We start from the raw sequence: 23,094 nt of genomic DNA on the forward strand, positions 1-23,094 counted from the left end.
TGATTATTGTTCAATACACCAGTAGCTTTTTAAAGTTAATGAGAGGTTTCATCTTATGTGTATTACAGGCAGTCAGTCTTTGGTTATTTCTAAGTAACCTTTCAAAGTTGAAAAGTTGAAAAGAAATCACGCCACAAGGCAAACACTAAATTTGAAAAAGGGAAGAATTTAGAAAAGGAGAAGGTAAGGCAAGTCACCCAGCTAAGTCTGTTATTGGCAAATGCTCAACAGTTCTATTAAGTCACAGACGAGATAGCCCTGGGTCAGCTAGCAAGCAGTCTTCTCTGGAGTAAGCCAGTTCTAGAAGAAATGTTCAGGGAAAAATAATATTACTTAGATAATAGATTACGCCATTTATATTTTCCTGGAAGGCCCGTATGAAAGGTATTTGTTTGTTCAATGTTTCTAATGGATGAATAGAAAGAACAACACCAATTTAGAGCAAGAGGGAAAACAACAGCAAAAAAGATGTATAAAGTCAACAATATTACTGAGACCTCAAGGTTTTTACATGTTGGAGAAGTATTTTTAAAGTATCTCTGATCTTGAAATGTCCTTGATTAAGACCTTCTTTATACTATAAAATATACCACAGACTTGTCATTTAAGGGAAGTGTTGTAAAATTTGCCAGCTGTGTAACAAAAACTCCACAGATCCCATCCATGGTTTCAACCCATTATAGAATGTTTTACATTTCTGTGGGTCTCCTTGGAATATCACCGTGTGCAATGCTCTGACACTACTGCCAAAAGACCTATGCTTCTTTAAGCATGTGTCATGCACTCAAGAAGACAAGTAAGGCAATACAGTCTTCCCAAGCAATGAAGCCAAGCTTGGGTATTGGGCCCAATTCAGGGCTTCAGAGGAAACCATAAAGAAATAATCAATCTATGCATTACAGAAATGGCTACACACAAAATGAGGTGTGATGTTCTTTCTTGGGCTAAAATTAACTCATTTGTTTTTAGATGACAGAGTCTGGAAAAAAAAAACACATAAATTAGAGACAAAGTTGCCCAAATGCCTGATATACTTAGGGATACTTTGAGATCCCATGATTTAATTTTGTAGGTATAAGATGGTTGACATTTTAAATTCTGAAAGTTTTGTAGTCAAATAAAAAAAATCAAGATTTTAGTTATTTCTTAAATAAAGGATAATCATTATCAAAATAACTCACAAATTAGTGAACCATACTCAAAAGGAGTAAGGGAGGGAGGGAAGGAGTTTCATAATTATGCATATCTTTACATTATTGTATTATATAGTTATTAAGGAAACTAATCATATGCATGCAAATACATAATTTATTTAGACATTTTTACTATTTCTTCATTATTTATTAGAATATTTACTTCAGTATGTATTATTAAACATTTTATAACAGATGTAAGTTGGAAGAAAATAAACATAATAAATATCTATCATCATGGAGGATATAGTTTAGTACAGAAGATGGAAAGTAAATGAGTTAACATAATATCACACAAATGCCCAATTTTAATGTTGATAAATGCTCTGAAAGAAGCAATAAGAATGCCCTGAATGAGACTAAAGGAGCAGGGAACCTGCTTTTTATTGGGGCATCTGGAAAGTGTTTTCTGAAGAGGTGGAATTAAAGTTGATGCCTGATAAGTGCAAAGAGCCTGGCCCCTAGATGACAAGGGAAAATCTGGAAACAGAATGAAGTGGGTGAAATGACCAAGGTGGGAGAGAAGAGGAGAGAAGAAGAGTGAGCATATATGAGCCACTTAGAGGCTTCCCATGCTCCTCATGCATAAGGGAAGCCTCTAAGTGGACCAGCATGAACCAGGAGAAGGCTAGTGGGAAAGAAGTCATGAACTGTCTCATAAGTCACAGTGAGGATTTAGTATGCATGTCAAGTGCACTGGGAAGCTATTAGGCTTTTAGATAGAGAAGTGGCATCATCTAAAGTAAGTGTTGAAAACTTTGCTCTATACTCCGTTGTATGATGAATAGCTTGAAGGGGCACAAGTGGAAGCAGGTGAGAGTTGCTGTTGTCCAGGTAGGAAGTAATACTGCCAAAGAACAGGGAGGGCATTAGTGGAAGTCCGGAGACATAAAGGAATTTGAAATACATAATCCTCTTGTGACATGATGTTGGGTTCACTGTACAAACCTCTTCCAGTACTTTTCCAAGTTCTTCCATAGAGATGGAGATGATTCCAATACTTGTTGCTCTCTCATTACTGTTTATTTTTAGTTATCTGTTATTTTCCCATTATACAGTAATTAACATGTGGAAGGGATATGTTATTGTGGGCACACTGGACCAAAATGCTTGTGGGACACAAAGTTTGTTGAAACTCTGTCCTCCGGGTCTGTCTCCAGCAAGCTTACTTCACTCAGTGTGCTGGACATTATGTTTATGTAATGTAGTCTTTTTTTTTTTCTTATTTTTGCCAATTAAGCAAGTTCTTGTTATATTTTTTATCAGAGCCTCTACACTCATGCCCACCTTTGACCATTATTCCTTTTCTAACATGACACATTACTTTCTTCATTTGATCAGATCCTGTGAGAAATGACATATTTGTTGGTAAAGAGAGCTTGCCTCAAGTCGGGAGGCTGAGAGGAGGAATCAAAGTGTATTCAGTTTCCTGTCTAAAGTGACAATGTTGGCAATAGTGCCTTTACCTAATGAAAGAAAGACTGGGGGCTAAGGAAGGAACAAAACTGAACAAAATACTTCCATTTTGGTCATGTTTATATTGGAGAAGTAGACAATCAGAAATGTATCTGAAATTCAAGTGGGATACTTGAACTGGGCATATAAACTATTTATGCAAAATAAAGATATCATTTATATAAGAAAACTCCTATCTCACAATGAAAATATTGTCCACCAACTTCCCTGAAATGCATGACTAATAAAATCTAAAATTCTTACAGATGGAGAAGGATTTCTTATGGGTAGAGAGGTAAAACATAGTGTGTTAGACCAGGGCTCTGGAACCATATTTCCTCGGTTTAGATCTTACCCCCACCAAAAACTACTTGTGTGAACCTGAAAAAGTTGCTTATTCTCTCTGTGCTTCAGTCTCCCAGTCTTTATAATGTGATGATATTAACACCTACTTTATAAGAATTTTGTGATCAAATGGGTTAATTATTTGAGAGAGAGAGAGAGAATGAGAGAGAATAAGAGAGAAAGAGTGGAGACGGGCAGAGGCAGAGGGGGAGGGAGAGAGAATCCTCTAGCAGATCCCCTGCTGAGCACAGAGCCTGACATGGGGACTCTATCCCACAATGCTGAGATCATGACCTGAACCAAAATCAGGAGTCAGACGCTCAAGAGACTGGGTCACCAAGGTGCCCCAAATGAGTTAATTTTTGTAAAGTGTGTAGGCTAGTACCTAGCACAGAGTCACCACTATGTACAAGCTTGGTAAATAAAATAAATGGACATGAAATAGACATAAACTTGCATGTATAAAATTATAAAGTATGTGTCATTTCTAAGTAAATAGTACATAATTATATATTTTAATTAATAGTAGCTATAAAGTTATAATAAGTAGTTACCAAGAAACACTGGATTGAGAAATTAGAAGGATGCCATTCTGATAATTTGCAAATCTGTCTTTTTTTCACTCAATACGGCTTTTAGGTATAATCATCCACAGATACATGGGTCCCTCTTCATTATTTCTTAAATATTTTAATAGCTGGCTTACTGTCATTCCTGTCATAATTCTTGGAGATTTCTAAATCTTCTCAGATGATGCTTCTAGTTCCTAAGCCCTTAGGTCTTTGGTAGCTCTTCCAGTGATTTTCTTTTTTCTTTTTTTTTTTTTTAAAGATTTTATTTATTTATTTGACAGAGGGAGAGAGAGATCACAAGCAGGCAGAGAAGCAGGCAGAGAGAGAGGGGGAAGCAGGTTCCCTGCCAAGCAGAGAACCTGACGCGGGGCTCGATCCCAGGACCCTGGGATCATGACCTGAGCTGAAGGCAGAGGCTTAACCCACTGGGCCACCCAGGCGCCCCTGCTCTTCCAGTGATTTTCTCTTTGGCTGCCCATTCCCAGCCTCTTAATTGAGACATTGTCATTACCAAACACTTCTCCATGGTATCAAACTCAGGTACTCCACTCTGCAGTAATCAGTACCTTCCTTTCCAGCTCATTCCCATAGTACTCCAGCCTCAAAATTCTTCCATCTTAGTGGAATGCATAACTCAGTAATTTTACCAGCTTCTGATCAGAGAAGCACTTGCTCTTCTCTTTGTCCTTTCTTACTCAAGAGAGACTATGTGCTATATGCTGGCTATCTGTAATCCATCATCAAAAGCACCCCTTGTGTTTTCTTTCAACTCCTTTGTCCTCTCCTGTCTTTGTGTAACATATCCATGTGACAGCACCCTACCTAGGTCAGTTTCACTTTCCTGGTGATGCTGTGCCTGCACTGAGAAGAATAAATATGGCTGAAGGAAAACACATATCATGCTGAGTAGTATCACTTGGAAATCATGAATGCAGGCCTCAAGTAGCCGCTTGGTGCTGACTAGTAATCTTGTTACATTTTTCCAATGCATTCTTAGCCCCACTACTCTGAGGAATGTTTTTCACAGATGCTTCAGGTATCTACCAGTTCTTCTTCCCTCCTTGCTCTATGGCAATTAACAAGCTTCCTATTTCTCCTCCTCCTCCACTTCCTCCCCCTTCTTTTTTACTTGCTTCCCATTTCACTGAAAAAAAAAAAAAAAGAAACATTCATAAGGGTACTTTGTACACTCTCCCACAGACCTGCATGTGAGTTCAGGGACTCTATTTTCACATTGTTAATATGAGTGACCTGTCTGTGCTTCTGTCTAAGGCCAGCATGTCCACTTTTTTTTTTAAATAAAGATTTAATTTATTTATCTGAGAGAGAGAGAGAGAGAGAGAGAGAGATCATGAGCAGGGAGGAGGGGTAGAGGGAGAAGCAGATTCGCCATTGAGCAGAGAGCCTGATGCGGGACTCAGTCCCAAGACTCTGGGATGATGACCTGAGTCTAAGGCAGATGCTTCACCTTCGTAAAGTTGATTGAGCCACCCAGGCAACCATAAGGCCAGCCTTTACACTTATATGTTGGATACCATCCTCTTTTTTCAGCACACAGACATTATGCCACCTATTGAATATCTTCCTTCCTCCTACGTCAAAAATATATTTCTTTCTTCTACTGGATCATTTCCATCGGTTGGGAATTATGCTGCCATTAATATCTCCTGCCATTAGAAAAGATAGCCATTTGGAGTACCAGGCTGGCTCAGTTGGTGGAACATATGAGTCTTGATCATGGGATTCTAAGTTCAAACCCTACATTGTGTGTAGAGATTACTTAAAAATAAAATTTAAAAAATACCCCCTTTGCCTCACATTTCCTCCACCTCACCTCTCCATATCCATTCCCCTTTATAGAAACTCTTTCCATACCACTCATCCAATTCTTTCTTGAATGATCCCTAATCAAGCTTTGACCCTCATCACTACACTGAAACAGTTTTTGTCATGGTCACCAGTAAATTCACATTATCAAATCCATTGTTTAGTCTTTATATTTGTTTGATTGGCTTCTATGTCATCACTTTCTGTTGGTTCTCTCTTAGTCTGCCTTGAATTTCCATGACCACTCTTAATACCCTTAGTGGTTCTTTTGCCTTGACCTCTAAACTTGGAATAATTCCAGGGCTCCGTCTTTGGGCTTTTCTTCCTTATCACCACTTACTCCTTAGGTAAACTCATTCAGCTTTATGGCTTTAAATATTATCTATAAGTTGTTGCTTCAACAATTTTATTACAATCTGGACCTTTTTCCTGAATTCTAGATCTGGATATCCAACTCCCTACTCAATACCTCCATATTGATGAATAGACAAACTAAATCTAGCATGTACCCCAAATTCCTTACATACTCTTCAATCTGCTACTTTGACTTCCTAGAAGAACAAATGACAACTCCATCTTTCCATTTATCCAAGGCAAAACCCTTGAGTCACGTCTTCCCATCTCCTTTTGCCTTTGTGGGAGCTATGCAATCTAGCACCATATACCAAGGTACTTGGGAGGAGTCTCGCTCACCTATGAATGAAGTAATATTAGTATTTTGTAGGTTAGCATTTTTTTTCTTTTCAGTACTTTAACTATATATCCTCACTCTCTCCTGGCATGTAAAGTTTCCACTGAGAAATCCAATGAAGGCTTTATGAGGTTCTCTTATAGGCAAAAAGTATGAAAATGAGTATGGGAAACCTCATTTAAAACAGTCATGAAGCCCTAAAGTGGGAGCTGTCACACGTGCACCATTCCCTGTGGCCTACATAACCAGCAGGAAGAGGAGGCTTTCTCCCTACCCTTGAACAATTTGCTAAACAATGCCTGCAGCCAATGAGAAACCACCACATCCTTACACTCTTGTCCTCCTCCAGTAAACTTCTGTTCCAAACAATCTACCTGAATTTTACCCTGAAACCTAATAAAAGCTGACCTTGCTTTGGTCTTTTCAGATGTGTCTATGTTTTGCCATAGACATTTGCCATTAATTGTTCCAAGGTGTGTCTCCTCTACTCTTCCCAAATGAGCTTATTTTGCTGATAAAATAAATGACTTTTTCATTTTTGATGTCTCTTGGGAAATATGTTTCTGAATTGATTCAAAAATGAAGGAGAGATAAAGTCTCTTATAGACACACAAACGCTAAAGAAGTTCATCATTACTAGACCCACCTTAGAAGAAATGTTGAAAGAAGTTCAAGCTGAAATTAAAGGATATTAATTAGTGGTATGAAGACATATGAAAATATACTGCACACTGTATACACTGCATTAATAGAATGAAATATTTTTAAAAAATACATTTCAGTAGATGCAGAAAAAGCATTTGACAAAACTGACAGTTTTACACCCTTTCATGATAAAAACTTAATAAATTCTATATAAAAGGAATGCCCTTGACCATAGTAGAAACCATATATGACAACTTTGTAGCCAGTATCATGCTCAGTAGTGAAAAGCAGAAAACTTTTCCTCTAAGTTTAGACAAGGGTACCCACTCTCAGCACGGTATTTAACATAGTCCTGGAAATTCTAACAAAAGCAATTAGGAAAGAAAAAGAAATAAAGACATCCAAATTAGAAAGGAAGAAATAAAATTGTTTGCAGATGATATGTTCCTCTACACAGAAAATCCTAAAGACCCCACCAAAACAGTGTTGTAACTAATAAACAAATTCAATAAAATTGCAGTATGGAAGTAGTCAAATTATGGAAAGAGCCCAGATGTCCATCGGTTGATGGATAGATAGAGAAGGTGTGGTACATGTATATACAGTGGAATATTGTTCGGTTACCCAAAAGAATAAAGTCTTAGCATTTGTAATGACGTGGATGGAGTTGGAGTATATTATACTAAGTGAAACAAGTCAGAAAGGTAAATACCACATGAATTCATTTGTGTGGAATTTAAGAATCAAAAGAAATGGGCCAACTGAGTAGCTCAGTCATTAAGTGTCTGACGCTTGATTTCAGCTCAGGTCATGATCTTAGGGTTGTGAGAGTGAGTCCCACATGGGACTCCAGGCCCAGCACAGAGCCTGCTTAAGATTCTGTCTATCACTCTCCCTCTGCCCTGCTGCACTCATGTGCATGAATGCTGTCTAAGTACATACATACATACATATATACATACATACATAGATACATATCATCATAGGGGAAGGGGGAAAAAAGAGAGGGTGCTAGAGGGGAGGTGGGCAGGGGATGGGCTACAATCCTGATGGATACTAAGGAGGGCACATGTGATGAAAACTGAGTGTTCTGTGTAAATGATGAATCACTAAATTCTACTCCTGAAACCAATGTTACATTATATGATAACTAACTAGAATTTAAATAAAAACCTGGAAAAAATCGCAGTACAGAAAATCATTGTATAGAACTATGCAGAAATGAGTTATATTTCTGTACAATAACAACAAAATATCTGAGAAAGAAATAAAACAGCCCCTTTTATGATAGTATCAAAAACAAAAGAATTAAGGATTAAGTTTAACCAAGGTGGTGAAAGATCTGTACTATGAAAACTTTAGAACTTCAATGAAAGAAATTGAAGAAGGGGGCACCTGGGTGGCTCAGTGGGTTAAGCCTCTGCCTTCCGCTCAGGTCATGGTCTCAGGGTCCTGGAATTGAGCCCTGCATCGGGCTCTCTGCTCGGTGGGGAGCCTGTTTTCCCCCCACACCCTGCCTGCCTCTCTGCCTGCTTGTGATCTCTCTCTCTGTCAAATGAATAAATAAAATCTTTAAAAAAAAAGAAATTGAAGAAGACACAAGTAAATGGAAAGATATCCTGTTTTCATGGATCAAAAGAGTTCATATTCTTAAAATGTTCATACTACCCAAAGCTATTTATAGAGCCCTTGCAATCCCTATCAAAATTCTAAGGATTTTTTTTTCTCAGAAATGAAACAGGCATTCTTAAAATTTGTGCAGAACCTCAAAAGACCCCATATGACCAAAACCATCTTGACAAAGAGCAAAGTCAGAGGCATCACACTTTTGATTTCAAACTATATTACAAAGCTGTAGTAATAAAAACAATATGGTACTGACATAAAAATAGGCACACAGATGAATGGAGGAATTGAGAGCCCAGAAATAAACCCTCATGTGTCCAGTCAACTAACATTTGGCAAGGGAATCAAAGATAACCAATGGGAAAAGGATAAATCTCTTCAATAAATGGTATTGGGAAGACTGGACAATCACATGGAAGAATGCAATTAGATTCCTATCTTACACCACAAAAATTAATGCAAAATGTGTTAAAGACTTAAAAGACCTGAAACCATGAAACCTGGAAGAAAACAGGGAGGATATTCTTTGACATTGGTCTTGGCGGTGGTATTTTCAATACGACACCAATGTAGAAGTAACAAAAGAAAAATAAGTGGAACTACTTCAAACCAAAAAGTATAGATGTACATCAAAAGAGACAATTAACAAAATTAAAGACAACCACAGAATGGGAGAAAATACTTTCAAACCATGTATCTGTTGGGGGTTATCAGCTAAAATACATAAGGAACTTATACAACTCAGTAGCAAAACACAATATGGTTTTAAAATAGAGAAACTGAATAGATACTCTTTCCAAAGATGACATGAAAATGTCCAAAAGTTACATGAAGAGATGCTCAGCATCACTAATAAACAGGAAAATGCAAATCAAAACCACACTGAGAAATGACCTCACATCTGATAGAACAGCTATCATCAAAAAGGGCAAGAGGAGCACCTGGGTGGCTCAGTGGGTTAAAGCCTCTGCCTTTGGCTCAGGTCATGATCCCAGAGTCCTGGGATCGAGCCCCGCATCAGGCTCTCTGCTCAGCAGGGAACCTGCTCCCCCCCCCCCTGCTGCCTGCCTCTCTGCCTACTTGTGATCTCTGTCAGATAAATAAATAAAATCTTTTTTAAAAAAAGGCAAGAAATAACAAATGTTGGTGAGGATGTGGAGAAAAGGGAACCCTTGTGCACTGTTGGTGGGGGTGTAAATTGTTGCAGCCACTATGGAAAGCAGTATGAGGGTTCCTCAGAAGAATTAAAAATAGAGCTACTTTATGATCCAGCAATCCCATTTATGAGTATATTTCCAAGGGAAATGAAATAGGAATCTTGGAGAGATACTTGGACCCCCATGTTCATTACAGCATTATTCACAGTAGTTACGATATGGAAATATCCTAAGTGTACTGCTGTGGATGACCAAATAAAGAAGATATGGGGTACCTATACATATGTGTGTGTGTGTGTGTGTGTATACTTATATACATATGTACATACAATGGAGCATTATTCAGACATGAGAAAGAAGAAAATAATGCAATTTGCATAAATTTGGGTGGACTTTGAGGGCATTATGTTAAGTGATATAAATCAGAGAAAAAAAATTTTGTGTAATCCTGCTTATATGTGGACTCTAAGAAAGCTGAACTCTAGAACAGAGTAGTGGTGGTGATTGACAGGGCTGGGGTGTGGGCAAATGTAAAGATTTCAGTCAAATCTTACAAACAAACTTCCAGTTATACACAGAATAAGTTCTTGGGATCTAATATACAACATGGTGACTATAGTTAGCAATGCTGTGTTGTATACTTGAACATTACCAAGAGAGTAGATCTTAAGTGTTCTCATCATGAAAAGAAAAAAAAATGGTAATCATGTGAGGTAATAGAGGTATTAAGCACTCCTATTGTGGTAATCATTTCACAATATATATGTGTATCAAATACTCACACTGAACACCTTAAACTTATACAATGTTGATGTCAATTATACCTAAATAAAGCTGGGGTGGAGGGGGAAGTGAAATAAGGAAGGACAGTGCTGAATATTAGGTTTAAAAATTCTGGAATGGGAAACATGAAGAACTTTTTGTTTTATATCTGAGGTGCGGCTCTGTAATCTGAAATTGCAGGGCATAGATTGGGCAATTTAATGCTAGAATGCCAACATCAGTAATATAATAAAGGTAAGGGGAAAATTGTCCAAACCTTTTCATAGAAATCCTTCTAAAATATGAAACACCAAAAATTCATATCTCTGACTCATCAGGCATAGAGCTGTGGAATGTTAAGTTTGAAAAAGACCTTGGAAATCACCTCGTCCAACTGTTAGATAAGTTATAGAGCAGAGATAAAAAAAAAAAAAATGAGGTGATATCTCCAGGTTCACTTAACTTGCTAATGACTGAGTCCGGGTGTCCTGAATGCAAAGCTGATGTTTTTTCCAATACATTTGTGCTGTCACCTCAGAATGACTTCCCACCTGCTTTTCCTTTAAAAAACAACAAAAACAAAAACAAAACAAAACAAAACAAAAACCACCCCTGATCCCTTCCTTCCAGTGTAGTTTAATAGCATGCAGTGTGCGTGTATTTTTTTTTTTTTTTTTTTACTACAAGACTTTGGCTAAGTTCCGTTGGTCATTGTAATATTATTGTCACTTTGCTAACTGTCTGAAAAGATTATAGGAGAACATCCAAGTAGAAATTGAGCAACCTGTTTTCTTACACTACTTATAGGCTCATTGATTATGCAAATATCCTTTATACTTTAATTAGTTTAACTGTTAGACATATTGTTTTAGCTATGCCACAGTGAAGCATTTATTTACATTTCAGTAGATCAGGCACTACATTCACCAAGGAAAGTAAAGAACTTAAAGTTCTTTTAATTTAATTGTATGAAGCTTAAGATGCTTGGAAAAAATAAGGAAAATTAATATGGTTCTGCACATATTTCATATTTGGTAAACTACATAAAATTTCATTCACTAAAACTATGTGTTCTATATTAAGACTGTACAATTAAAACTCTGTTACTTTAAAGATAGAACTCTACTTAATTTCAGAGAAAAGAATTAATGTCATTGGATTATATTTCCTTTTTAAGGTAAAAGAGAACAATATATAATCATTCTAGTACCAAACTCAGATTTTTCGCTCAGTGTGGTACAACAGAGTGCTTTGTTAGAAGGGATTAACATGCATAATTTTCTTGTAGATATTTAAAGTTTTGCTATTTTTCTGGGTAATTAGTAATACATTCTTTCACAAAAAGTAGTTCAGAAAATATATGAGAATTTAAAAGTGCACGTCTCCTATTACCGCACTTACTGTTTTGCAACCTGCTTTTTAAGCTTAAAATTATATACGGAACCACTTCCACTTCAGTACAGATGTATTAGTGCTACATAGTATCCCACTGAGTGCATATGTGTATCTCACAGTTTAATTTATTCTCCACAGAAGGACATTTGGATCTGCTTCTGATATGTGGCTGTCTTTAAAGCTGAACTGAGTAGTTTTCATGCCACTTTGTATTTCTGTAGTGTTTGTTGTGATCTTTCCTCTCTCATTCCTAATTTTATTTATTTGGGTTCTTTCTCCTTCTCTTAAGTCTGGCTGGAGGTTTATCAGTTTTGTTTTCTTTCAAAGAACCAGCTCCTAGTTTCATTGATCTGGTATTTTTTCCCTATATCATTGATTTCTGCTCTAATCATTATTTCCCTTTTCTGCTGGCTTTAGGCTTCATTTGTTGTTTTTTTTTCTAGCTCCTTTAGGTGTAAGGTTAGTTTGTATATTTGAGATTTTTCTTGCTTCTTGAGGTACACCTGTATTGCTATATATTCCCCTCTTAGGACTGCTTTTGCTGCATCCCAGAAGTTTTGGACTATTGTGTTTTGATTTTCATTTGTTTCCATATATTTCTTTATTTCTTTAATTTCCTGGTTATCCCATTCATTCTTTAGTAGGATGTTCTTTAACCTCCATGTATTTGTGGTCTTTCCAAACTTTTTCTTGTGGTTGACTTCAAGTTTCATAGCACTGTGGTCTGAAAAGATGCATGGTATGAACTCAGTGTTATGTACTGGTTGAGGCCTGATTTATGATCTGGGATGTGATCTGTTGTGGAGAATGTCCCATGTGCACTTGAAAAGAATATGTATTCTGCTGCTTTAGGATGAAATGTCTTGAATATATTTGTAGTCTATCTGGTCCAGAATGACATTCACAGCCATTGTTTCCTTATTGATTTTCTGTTTGGATGATTTGTCCATTGCTATAAGTGGGGTATTAAAGTCCCCTACTATTAATGTATTATTTTCAGTAAATTTATTTATGTTTGTTATTAATTATTTTATATATTTGTGTGCTCCCATGTTGGGGACATAAATATTTACATTATTCCTGCCACTTTTTACACTGTATTTTGTATGATACATTCTTTAAAGTGAAATAGTAAAAAAAAATTAAAAATTAAATGGAATAGACTCAGATTTATGAACATTAGAAATTGTGCCAATAAACTAACATATCCAACTGAAATATATTATGAAAAAATTATTTTGTCTCTTCTTTATTCACAGAAAAGCATAGCCATACACAATAGTTAAATTATAGTCATGGGGGAATATATTCATTCTATTATATATGCCAAGTAAATGGCTATATCTTATTTTAACACTTAAGTGAAATTAAGTGTAACCAACAGCCATGAGTTATTTCCTCATTCATATAAGCTTTTTTACTTCTTGCTTCTTTTCTATCTAAGCTTTCTGTTATTTGCAGACTGTTCAGTAATAATATAATGACAATGTTTTGTGACTTTCAATATTCATGCTTTGCTTATTGGTTTGTTTTATGGAAGGTCTATGCCAGGAAGGAAGCCTTAAAGGGAGGTTTGGATAAAACTGTATGTCTTCAGAAAGATCTGTCAGAGATGCATGAATGGATGACACAAGCTGAGGAAGAATACCTGGAGAGAGATTTCGAATATAAGACCCCTGATGAATTACAGACAGCAGTTGAAGAGATGAAGGTAAAATAAACCAAATAAAATGAAGCAAAGAAATTAAAAAAAAATAAAGAGGCAACGTTGCTTGACATTGTGATTCTATACTATCTGTTCTTACCTTGGTTTAATGGTGGAGGTTGATTTTTAATGAATTCAGCTTCAAGTTTGGTATATATTATGGATTCTGAAACTTTTTATTTATAGTTTTAATGCATTGTGGTCAAAATATAAATATTGACAATCATCATTAGCAACATTTTCCCCATGACATCATATAGTATTAAGCGATTGGAATCAGCTACTCACATTGGCTGTTTCTAGTGATGAAAATTCAAATGGAAAATATGCCAAGGGTTACTGCAGTGACAGTTGAAAATGTAGCTAACAGACTGTGTTCATTTGGTTTCTGAAAGGGGTTTCTGAGAATTTAGATACTAAATACTTTAACTTATGGCCTTTAATGGGAATAAAGAGGACTGAGTTTACATAGACTTCTCAAACAGTAGGATAAGAAATAATGATTTAGGACCAAGGAAACTAGTACATAGCAGGGACTGGGAGGTGCAGCCTGAAATAGAGTCTCTGCAGTGGCATTTCACTATGGCCTTGGACACAGGATAGTCAATGTAATCTCTAATTTGTCATGTCTACACCATGTCAGTTTCTAACTTGAATATATGAACTGAGAATTGAAACTTACATGTAAGTAAATTGCCTGGCTCAGAGTGGGTATTCAAAGACCCTATGGTAGAATGAAGGGTACTGAATGTATTTCATTCCATTCCCTCCCAAGCTATTCCAAGTGGATCACATGGCTTTAGTCACATATAAAAAGTAAAATTAAAACATATAAGGAAGATTGTATTTAAACGGTAATAGTTTTCAGGGTATTAAAAGCTTAATAATTGAGGCACCTGGGTGGCTCAGTGGGATAAAGGCTCTGCCTTCAGCTTGGGTCATGATCCCAGGACCCTGGGATCAAGTCCCAAGTCAGGCTCTCTGCTTGGCAGGGAGCCTGCTTCCTCCTCTCTCTCTGCCTGCCTCTCTGCCTGCTTGTGATCTTTGTCTGTCAAATAAATAAATAAAATATTTTTTAAAAAGCTTAATAATTATTCTAATCTAATAATACCACATATCATTCATTCATTTAAGCCACTAACATTAATTGTATAGTTACTATATGCTAAGTACCCTTTTAGACACCAAATACAGTGGTGAGCAAGACATTAAAAGAACCTGAGTTCTTGGAACTTACATTCTAGTGGTGGGAGAGCAGGCAGTAAATGGAGAAATAAACTCATGTGAGGTAACGGTAGTTTGCCTAACAAGTAAACCAAGAATATAAAATAAAAAAATAATTAGGATGTAAGTGAAAGTTGGGGGTGGTAAAATGCTATTTTAGGAAGGGTTGATGTATAGGGAATTTGTGAGGCATTAAAACCTGAGATATGAATCCTAAGAAAAAATCAGCCTTAAAAAACAAACAAACAAACAAACAAAACCTATGGAAGAACATTTCAGTCAGCGGTAAGAGCTCCTGCAAAGACCTTAAGGCTAACTGGGAAGAGAAAGAGGCCTGCCAGTCTGCACAGAGTAAAACAGGATAAATCACCTGAGATGATTTTGAGGGAGGGAGGTAAGCACATGCTAACAGGGATTTTGTAGGATTGGGGAAGTTCATGAGAAGTGAAATGGGAAAGCCACTGGATGGTTTCAAACAAGAGACTCTAATGATTTTAAATTTGAATGTAGGGAGGTCACTCATAGGAAAATTATATCACCATAGATGGTGAGAGCTACAAGGTACTTTGGAAGCAAAATAGACCCCAGTGCTTTTTGCTGATCTGAAAACTGAATTCCCCAGCTAGATGAATAATTTACTCATAGTCACAGGCTTTATCTGTGGTAGAACCAAGAATACTGAATATATGTCATGCCATGCCATCCCACACCATTCCATCCCACGATATTCCAAACTATTCTATGTTTTCTTTTGTTTCCTTTTAGAGTCAGGTGCCATCCCTGTTGCCTTCCATCTCACATCCCATTCTCCAAGTGGCTGTTTTTCTCACCTCCTCTAATACTTTGTAGCCACTGCTTGGGATCCCTAGTATATACCCACCAGTGAGCTTGTGTTCAGCTGCTGTACTTCTCCCAATTCCTCTGTTTGGCTCTGGCCCTCTTCTGGCCCTCTTCTGGCCCTCTGCACTCTCTCCCTAAACAGTTTGCCTATCTGGCTAACCACCCAGGCAGGTGGTTTCTTTTTTCCTTTTCTCTTTTCCAGTGCTAGAGAGCAAACTGTCTCAAATTTTGAAATTTTGCACACAGTTCTTGAAATGAGTAACCCAACCAATTAGTCCACGTTGACTTGTTTAAATAATTGATCTAGCTACAAAATTGCTCAAGAATGGGGGTAATTTTGAAAAGAGGGAAAGTTCAGGCAGCTTCTGACAACAACAGCCAGAGAAGTTGGCAAGAAGATCCAATTTCTTGTACTTTTTTGCCTTCCAGTCAAGATAATCTCTTTAGGTTTGTCTAACTACCTAGAAGGCAGTGATGGTAACTTGTCCAGGCTTCCACCTGTGCTCATGTTGAGAGTAAACTTATCTTTATTGTCAAATGAAACTGGCAGACCTACTCTGACACTTTTTCCTAATTTACTCGGAGAAAAAGTAGAGACGTCCTTCTATTTATTTACTTTTATCTCCTGTGTTTTACTTGAAAATGATTATGCTATTTTCCTGACTTCTTTCCCCCAGTAAATAAAACTTTTCAATTAACATGAAAGAGTTTCTAAGAGTGTTTGATAAACATTATCTGACTTGAAAATTCTGTTGGAGTTCTACAATGAATAAATGGTGAAACTTTATATTAACCTTATTAAAAATTTCTGAAATTTCAGTGTTAACTATTTTCTTCTCTATTTTGTTTTAAATTTACACTACTATAACTCTAGTCCTCATGCTTACCAAAATTACATAAATGTATTTACTGTTCTCATTATATGACAGATTAGAATGTGACTGTTACAACTGAGTGAGCATCACAGTCACCTTAGAGGACTACTTAAAACAGAGATGTCTAGGCCTCACCCATAATCTCTAATTTACTGAGTCTGGGGTGGGACCTGAGAATTTTAACCTCTAACAAATTTCCAGGTGATGCCAGGAAACAAGTTCAAAAGTGGTTCCAAGAAACCGTACTTTGTGAACCACTGGTTTGGGATATTGGCAATGAAAGGTGTCTCAGAATATAATGGTTAGATTCATGGAAATAAAGGGAGGGAAAAATACATCATTTGTGATGAGGATTACATCTAAATTATACCACTCATTTAGTTTTCTACCTTTTCTTTCAGTGGAAAAATTTTATCTCCATTTCTTCTCTAAATGTTTCCCAGATTCTAAGCTTTTTTTTTTTTTTTAAGAATTTATGAAAGCCAAAATAAAAGGAAGAATGAAGTATTTTTTCATTCTGCATTTTTGGTGGTTGTGTAGGTTGTTTGTAACTTGAATAAAATGTAATGTCATTCATTGGATCCAGCACAGAATGCTTCTTCATTTCACAGAGGATTTGAGATGGGGTTAACCGAAACTGTGGGATAGAAAGGATGTAGTTTCCAGGATGGCTTTCTTAAACACTTTGAAACTCAGTTTCCTGATGTCAAATATAGAGATGACAAAATTCATCTCACAAGATTTTGTTAAAGATACAACGAAGTCACATGTATAGCATGTCTGACACGGCACACAGTAGCACATAGTTACTGATTAATGGTTGTCAGAATTGTTTGTAAGCTAAAATTACTATAGTCAAAATATGGTTTGTGTAGAAATAAACCTTATGTTCAGCAATGCCAAAAAGAGATTTAAGAATTTTGAGCTAAAAATTTTAATCAATTACATCAAAATCCATGAAGGTAATCACTTAATATTCCATATATCTTGGCATTTGCCATCATATTATATACTTTTGAGGTACCATGAGAATAAATCCAAAGGCATAGAGTAATTTTGTTGAAAAATATGAAGGCATTTTATAGCTGGCCTTGTCTATTTCTTGCCCATCTCACCTTACTTTCACCACTACACTGCATGTAGGCCCAGCTTCCCCCTGCCAGTACATACATTTATTGATGTAAGGACTTTCTGTGGTTCCCGTGTCCCACTTTTCCCACCTATGTGTCAGGCTTCACTACTATGAAATTAACATCCCTCTACCAGGCTTCAACCAATGGTGGGAGATGATGTATAAGTACCCCATTTCTTCACCATTGAGTGGGATAACCCTGAGATGTGTTTCCCAGAGCTTCCCAGCAAGATTCATCTCTAGTCACCAACACTGGTTGCTGAGCTGAATAAGTATACCTTTATAATATCAATTTCTACACCAGTATTTGCTTTACATGGCACATAAACTACTTATGCTTGAAAGCTCATCTCAGGGTTGGCCTTTGGAGAAACTCAAATGAAAGACATATTGTGAGTGAGTGAGAGAGAGAGAGAGTATGTGTGTGTGTGTGTGTGAGAGAGAGAGAGAGAGAGAGAGAGAGAGAGAGAGAGATACTTGTGCACATCAAAAATTGAGGAGTATAAATACCCTGCAGCTAAAGACCTCCAGCAAGATTCATGTAGTTGAACAAATTGGGTTTAGTACTCCTGGCAGTGAGGGAGAACTGTGAAAACTGTTCCTCACACTTTGGGGAACTGTGGGTTGTATGAGTTAGAGCATATTAGAAAGAACCTGTTGTAGGATCTGAGTTTTTGTTAGATGATTTAGGGAGAGTTGAAGAGCTTTGCTTTGGATATTATGTTGTCTGTAACTGGGAATAACTCTGTTATTGGGTGTCTTAATAAATCTGTCATAGAACGAAGGAAGACTAGAGTGAGGTTAAAGGTATAATTGATAAAGAAACAACACAGGCTCATGAAATGTAGAGGTATTGTTGTCATGATCCATGGTGGTAACAAAGTGGCTTTGTCTGATGTTGATACTCTGTGAAACGTTTTATGTTTTATGGGAGAAGACCAAAGGCATAGCTGAGGACCAGGTGAGCCCCCTTCCTTTCAGTGGCTGCTCTTGTCATCTTCCTCTTATATGGGTTTGGTTACTGAATGGAACTTTCTTTTCTCAAAATATGGTCCTGGATGTAGCATTAAGTAGACTTTTCTATATTAATTATCTTTTGATTTAAATAATGATATTTGTACTGATTTCAATATTACTCATCCATCTGAGTAATTTAGAAATGATTTCAATTTTAGAATATGGGATATTTTTGTTAGTATTGAAATCCATGTTTCGGGGCACCTGGGTGGCTCAGTGGGTTAAAGCCTTTGCCTTTGGCTCAGGTCATGATATCAGGGTTCTCAGATCGAGCCCCGCATCAGGCTCTCTGCTCGGCAGAGAGCCTGCTTCCTCCTCTCTCTCTCTCTCTCTCTGCCTGCCTCTCTGCCTACTTGTGATCCCACTCTCTGTCAAATAAATAAAATCTTTTTAAAAAAAAAAGAAAAGAAATACATGTTTCTTGCTTGTCTAATATACATGTCTTTGTGGGCATGTATGTGTGTACATATGCACAGATACACATATATGAAAGAGGGTGAGAGAGCACACCACAAACCCATACCCACATGTTGGCTACTTTGCACAGGACTCTGATGAAAGAGCTGTTACATTCTGATGATAATTTTTCCTTCCAAATTCAAGTTTTAACTGAATCTGAATTTATAGAAGTGATTGTAGTTGCTAATGGATTTATTTTTATTAATCTCACAGGGATCGGGAAGAAAGTATATGATATACAGGAATGCATTTTCTAAGTAAATCCAATGCCTTGCTGTCAAGTGAGAGAGCATTCTTTGTTTTTCAGAGAGCTAAAGAAGAAGCCCAGCAGAAAGAAGCCAAAGTGAAACTCCTGACTGAGTCCGTCAACAGTGTCATAGCTCAAGCTCCACCTGTAGCACAAGAGACCTTAAAAAAGGAACTTGAGACTCTCACCACCAACTATCAGTGGCTGTGTACCAGGCTCAATGGCAAATGCAAGACCTTGGAAGTCAGTTGCTTTTCTTGATCTTTATTACTTACCTGTCAGCTTATGATCCTATGTGGTTCATAGTGATTAAGAATAGGAACACTGGTGTTAAGACAGCTTAGGCTCAGTGTCCTGACAAAGGCACTTAGAAGTTTGTGACTTTGGGCCTGTTGCTTACATTGTATGAATGTGTTTCCTATCTGTGAAATGGACAAAAAAATACATATTCCATAGGGTGCTGAGAAAATTAAATGAGTTATTCTATTTAATACTTTGCCTAGCGAGGAGTTCTAGTTCTAATTCTTATTATTACCTTATTACTATTATTATTAGGTCACAAAAATCTTACGAATAAGTTTTCCCAAGATTTATATAAACTGGTCTTAATTCTTTTATACATTTGAATGTGCATAAAATCATAAGTATCAGAGTCCAAATTTACTTTGTGGAGAAGTATGTTCTGTGATAATGTTAAGAATCGCTCTGCCCTGTAGGGTGCTTCATAAGACATGTTGTCTAGCTTTTTTGGGGAGGGGGCATTTTACATTATATTTAAGTATCTTTTTAAGTCCTGCTTTATCTTTTCCAGATGGCTTTACTCCTTAGATTATCTGAAAATAGCTGACAAAGAATTCATGTAAAAATACTATTTAGTAACAGTAAGGATTGTGTCGAGGAACACAAAACTTTACCTAGTACCAAAAGCTGAAGCTGCCAGAGACTGCCCACTAGCTGGGCGGTAAATTAAGTCCCCTTCCCTGACATGAACTGAGTCATCTTAGTGAACGTGTTGATAAACAATTCATATATATTCCAAACCAATGGAGAGGGACTAAAAAGGGACTGTATGACCTTATATAATTTCAATACAAATAGAAGAGATTTTAAGTGTGATTGCAGATGAGAAATAGAGGGATAGCTCAATAGTCTTGAAAAATATATTAATATGAAAATAAAAGGTCTTTTTAGAAAACATATCCTGAAATAGATTTCTGATGGATTGGCCTATCTTTTACATGAACAACATGAATAATAGGAAACAAGGAATAATAATGATGTAAAGAAATTAAGAACATAAAAAATATTTAAGAGTTTCATTTTAAAAACATTGTCAAAAGAAATTCCTAGATACAAAAAGTCCCTCCCTCATGTAACAGGATAGTATGAATTAGTTTGGACTTCCCTGGGACCCATAGCATCATCTCTTCCCTTCCTTTCCTGTTTTTTTTATTTTCTGTAGCTCTCAGCACTAATACAATGGATTTTGTTTTCTCTCACTCTCTCTCTCTGAGTATGGCTGACACACAGTGTTATATTAGTTTCAAGTGTACAGTGTAGTGATTAAAGAATTCTGTACATTATGCTAAGCTCACCACAAGTGTAGCTCCCATCTGTCATCATTTGCTATTATATAAAGGTTTCCCTTTTATCTATCTCTGCATATTGGATTCTTTGTATTTTTGTGAAATTTGTTTTCTAGTTATCAAATTATTTCTTCAACTGACTGTTTGTGTTTAAATATACTCATTTCTATATACGCATCTGCCCATATACACATTTGGATAAGATTTTATATTTTTCCAAAGACCTTGTTTTCCATTTCTTAAGATTTTACTTGGTTATTTAGAAAAATTTTGTTCTTCTTTGATGTAATGTTCTGCTTTTGCATAACTGATTCTATTTCTTCTTTTTGTTAAACAAATTAAACCTATGCAGTCTGTTTGGTTGAGAAGTCTCCATGAGTAATGAGCATGAAAGAGTTTTGATTTTCCAATAATTGTAACCACTGATGTCAAACCTCATTTTCTGCCTAGTAGATGGCTTCCTAATCACTATTGCTGTCTGATCCCATGATTTTTCATTAATTTTAGTTATTAAAGTTTAGTGTTATTTAAATTTTGATATCATAGTTTGTTAACATCTTCCATTAGTCCAGATTAATATGTGGCTGCAGCAATTTATACAAAGGTGGGAGTGTGAAAAAAAATGATTTAAGCGTCCACTTCTCCCATTCAGTTTCTGGATAGTGATTGTATAGTATTGGTTTAAGGGATGATAATGAGGGTAAAATACTTTCTTCACATAACTCCCTTTTCTTTGCTCGTCACAGTTGCTATACCCTTTTATTAACACCCATAGACATCTATAATGATGAGTATGTTATCACCAGATTCTATAGGTTATCACCACTGATCTGGCTTGTTCACTGTAGACTTGATGTGATCTTTGGGGATCTGTATTCATATAGATTGTGAACCCCCCCCCCCAAAAGAGCTTCTATTCATTCATGGTGCCTTCAAGTATTCAACAAAATTTCAGGCTTACTCTTGCCAGTAAGCTTAAACCACATTCTCCTGAAAGTTACATCTTTTAAACCCATGCTTCCATGATGCACTGAAGTCTTATTTCTCCACCATATTTCAGCTTAGCCAGCAAGCTCTGGCACATCCCATCTCCCATAACTCCTTGATTCTTCCTTGGCCATACCAGCAGCTCAGTAGGTAATGCATGCCAACCATCTCTTTCTGAATGTATCCACCCATTTGATGAGCAGTATTATTTTAGATCCTTTAAAGAAAATGGACCAGATGGGTTTCCTCTAAACACACAGTAAAAAGTTAAGAAAAAGATTTGCTTCAAGGGCACCTGACTGGTTTAGTTAACAGAGTACATGACTCTTGATCTCGGAATTGTAAATTCAAGTCCCACGTTGGGTGTAGAGTTTACTTTAAAAGGTAAAATTTTTTAAAATTGCCTCATTTTCCAGTCCTCCTTTCTTCATATCCCCCCATTGCCATCCCCATCAGCTCCCTCTGTTTAGACCACAGCTTGTGAAAACATGTTGTAGAAGTTTGTTTGTTTGTTTGTTTGTTTGTTTTAAACATAGAATATAGGGAACTTAGCCTTAAGCTCTTAAGTATGAACTCTATTTGCCAGTCTCAAGAAAAAGAGATCTTACTGGCAACTTTTAACAGCGGGCTAAAGTTATTTATTATCAAATTCCTCACAATTGTGTCATCTTTAGATTATAAGTTGTGGATTCTACATTCATTACAACTACTGACTGCCTCAAATGGCAGTAAATTTCCTCACGTGGCTTTGATTTTTTGTTTCTGAGTTCACGTATAGTAGGAATTGTTTTTACTGGAAATCCTTTCTGCTCTGGGCTGTCTGAGGGTCCTCGTGAGTTTTGTTTTGTTTGCTTGTTTGTTTTTAATGTTTCTACCAGAGTCCTAGAAATGTTACATTCTACTCTCATGTGTGATATAAACTTACATTTCAGTTTCTGGTGGGTGAATCCTTATTTTCCAACTAAAATCCAAAGGATTCTCAGCTTCCTTGCTAATTCTTTTTACTCGAGTGGAGGGGGATTTTATAGACCTTGTTTCCAGGATAGGTGGGACACAACTTTGTGCTCTTCCATGTGTGAGACCAGTGCCCCTTTTTTCATCCCAAATTAGTGTTGAATACCCTAGCTTGTATGTCATATACCCTGTTCTGATATGCCAGTGTTTGTTAAGCTTAGCTTCCCAACCTCTGCATGCACTTAACTTCCCTCTTTGTTTCTGCTTCGGGAGGATTTTCATATTTCACAGAGCAGCCTGATGAACTTAAATGTTGCCCTTTATGTTTTACCCAGCATTTCAGTGTCACAAAAGCAGGGGTGGGTGAATTGCTACATCAGTTCCACTGACCATTTTGAAT

General features: G+C 36.7%; 1 protein-coding gene across 1 annotated transcript in view; it reads left to right on the forward strand.

Moving 5' to 3' along the window:
- Positions 1 to 23,094, forward strand: part of DMD (dystrophin) — a 2,124,834-nt gene that overhangs the window by 764,206 nt on the left and 1,337,534 nt on the right. The window contains 2 exon segments of the mRNA XM_047715765.1: positions 13,209 to 13,379; positions 19,228 to 19,410. Coding sequence (XP_047571721.1) covers positions 13,209 to 13,379; positions 19,228 to 19,410 — 354 coding nt within the window.

The sequence above is a fragment of the Lutra lutra genome, chromosome X (assembly GCF_902655055.1).
Source record: "Lutra lutra chromosome X, mLutLut1.2, whole genome shotgun sequence".
NCBI classification, from domain to species: Eukaryota; Metazoa; Chordata; class Mammalia; order Carnivora; family Mustelidae; genus Lutra; species Lutra lutra.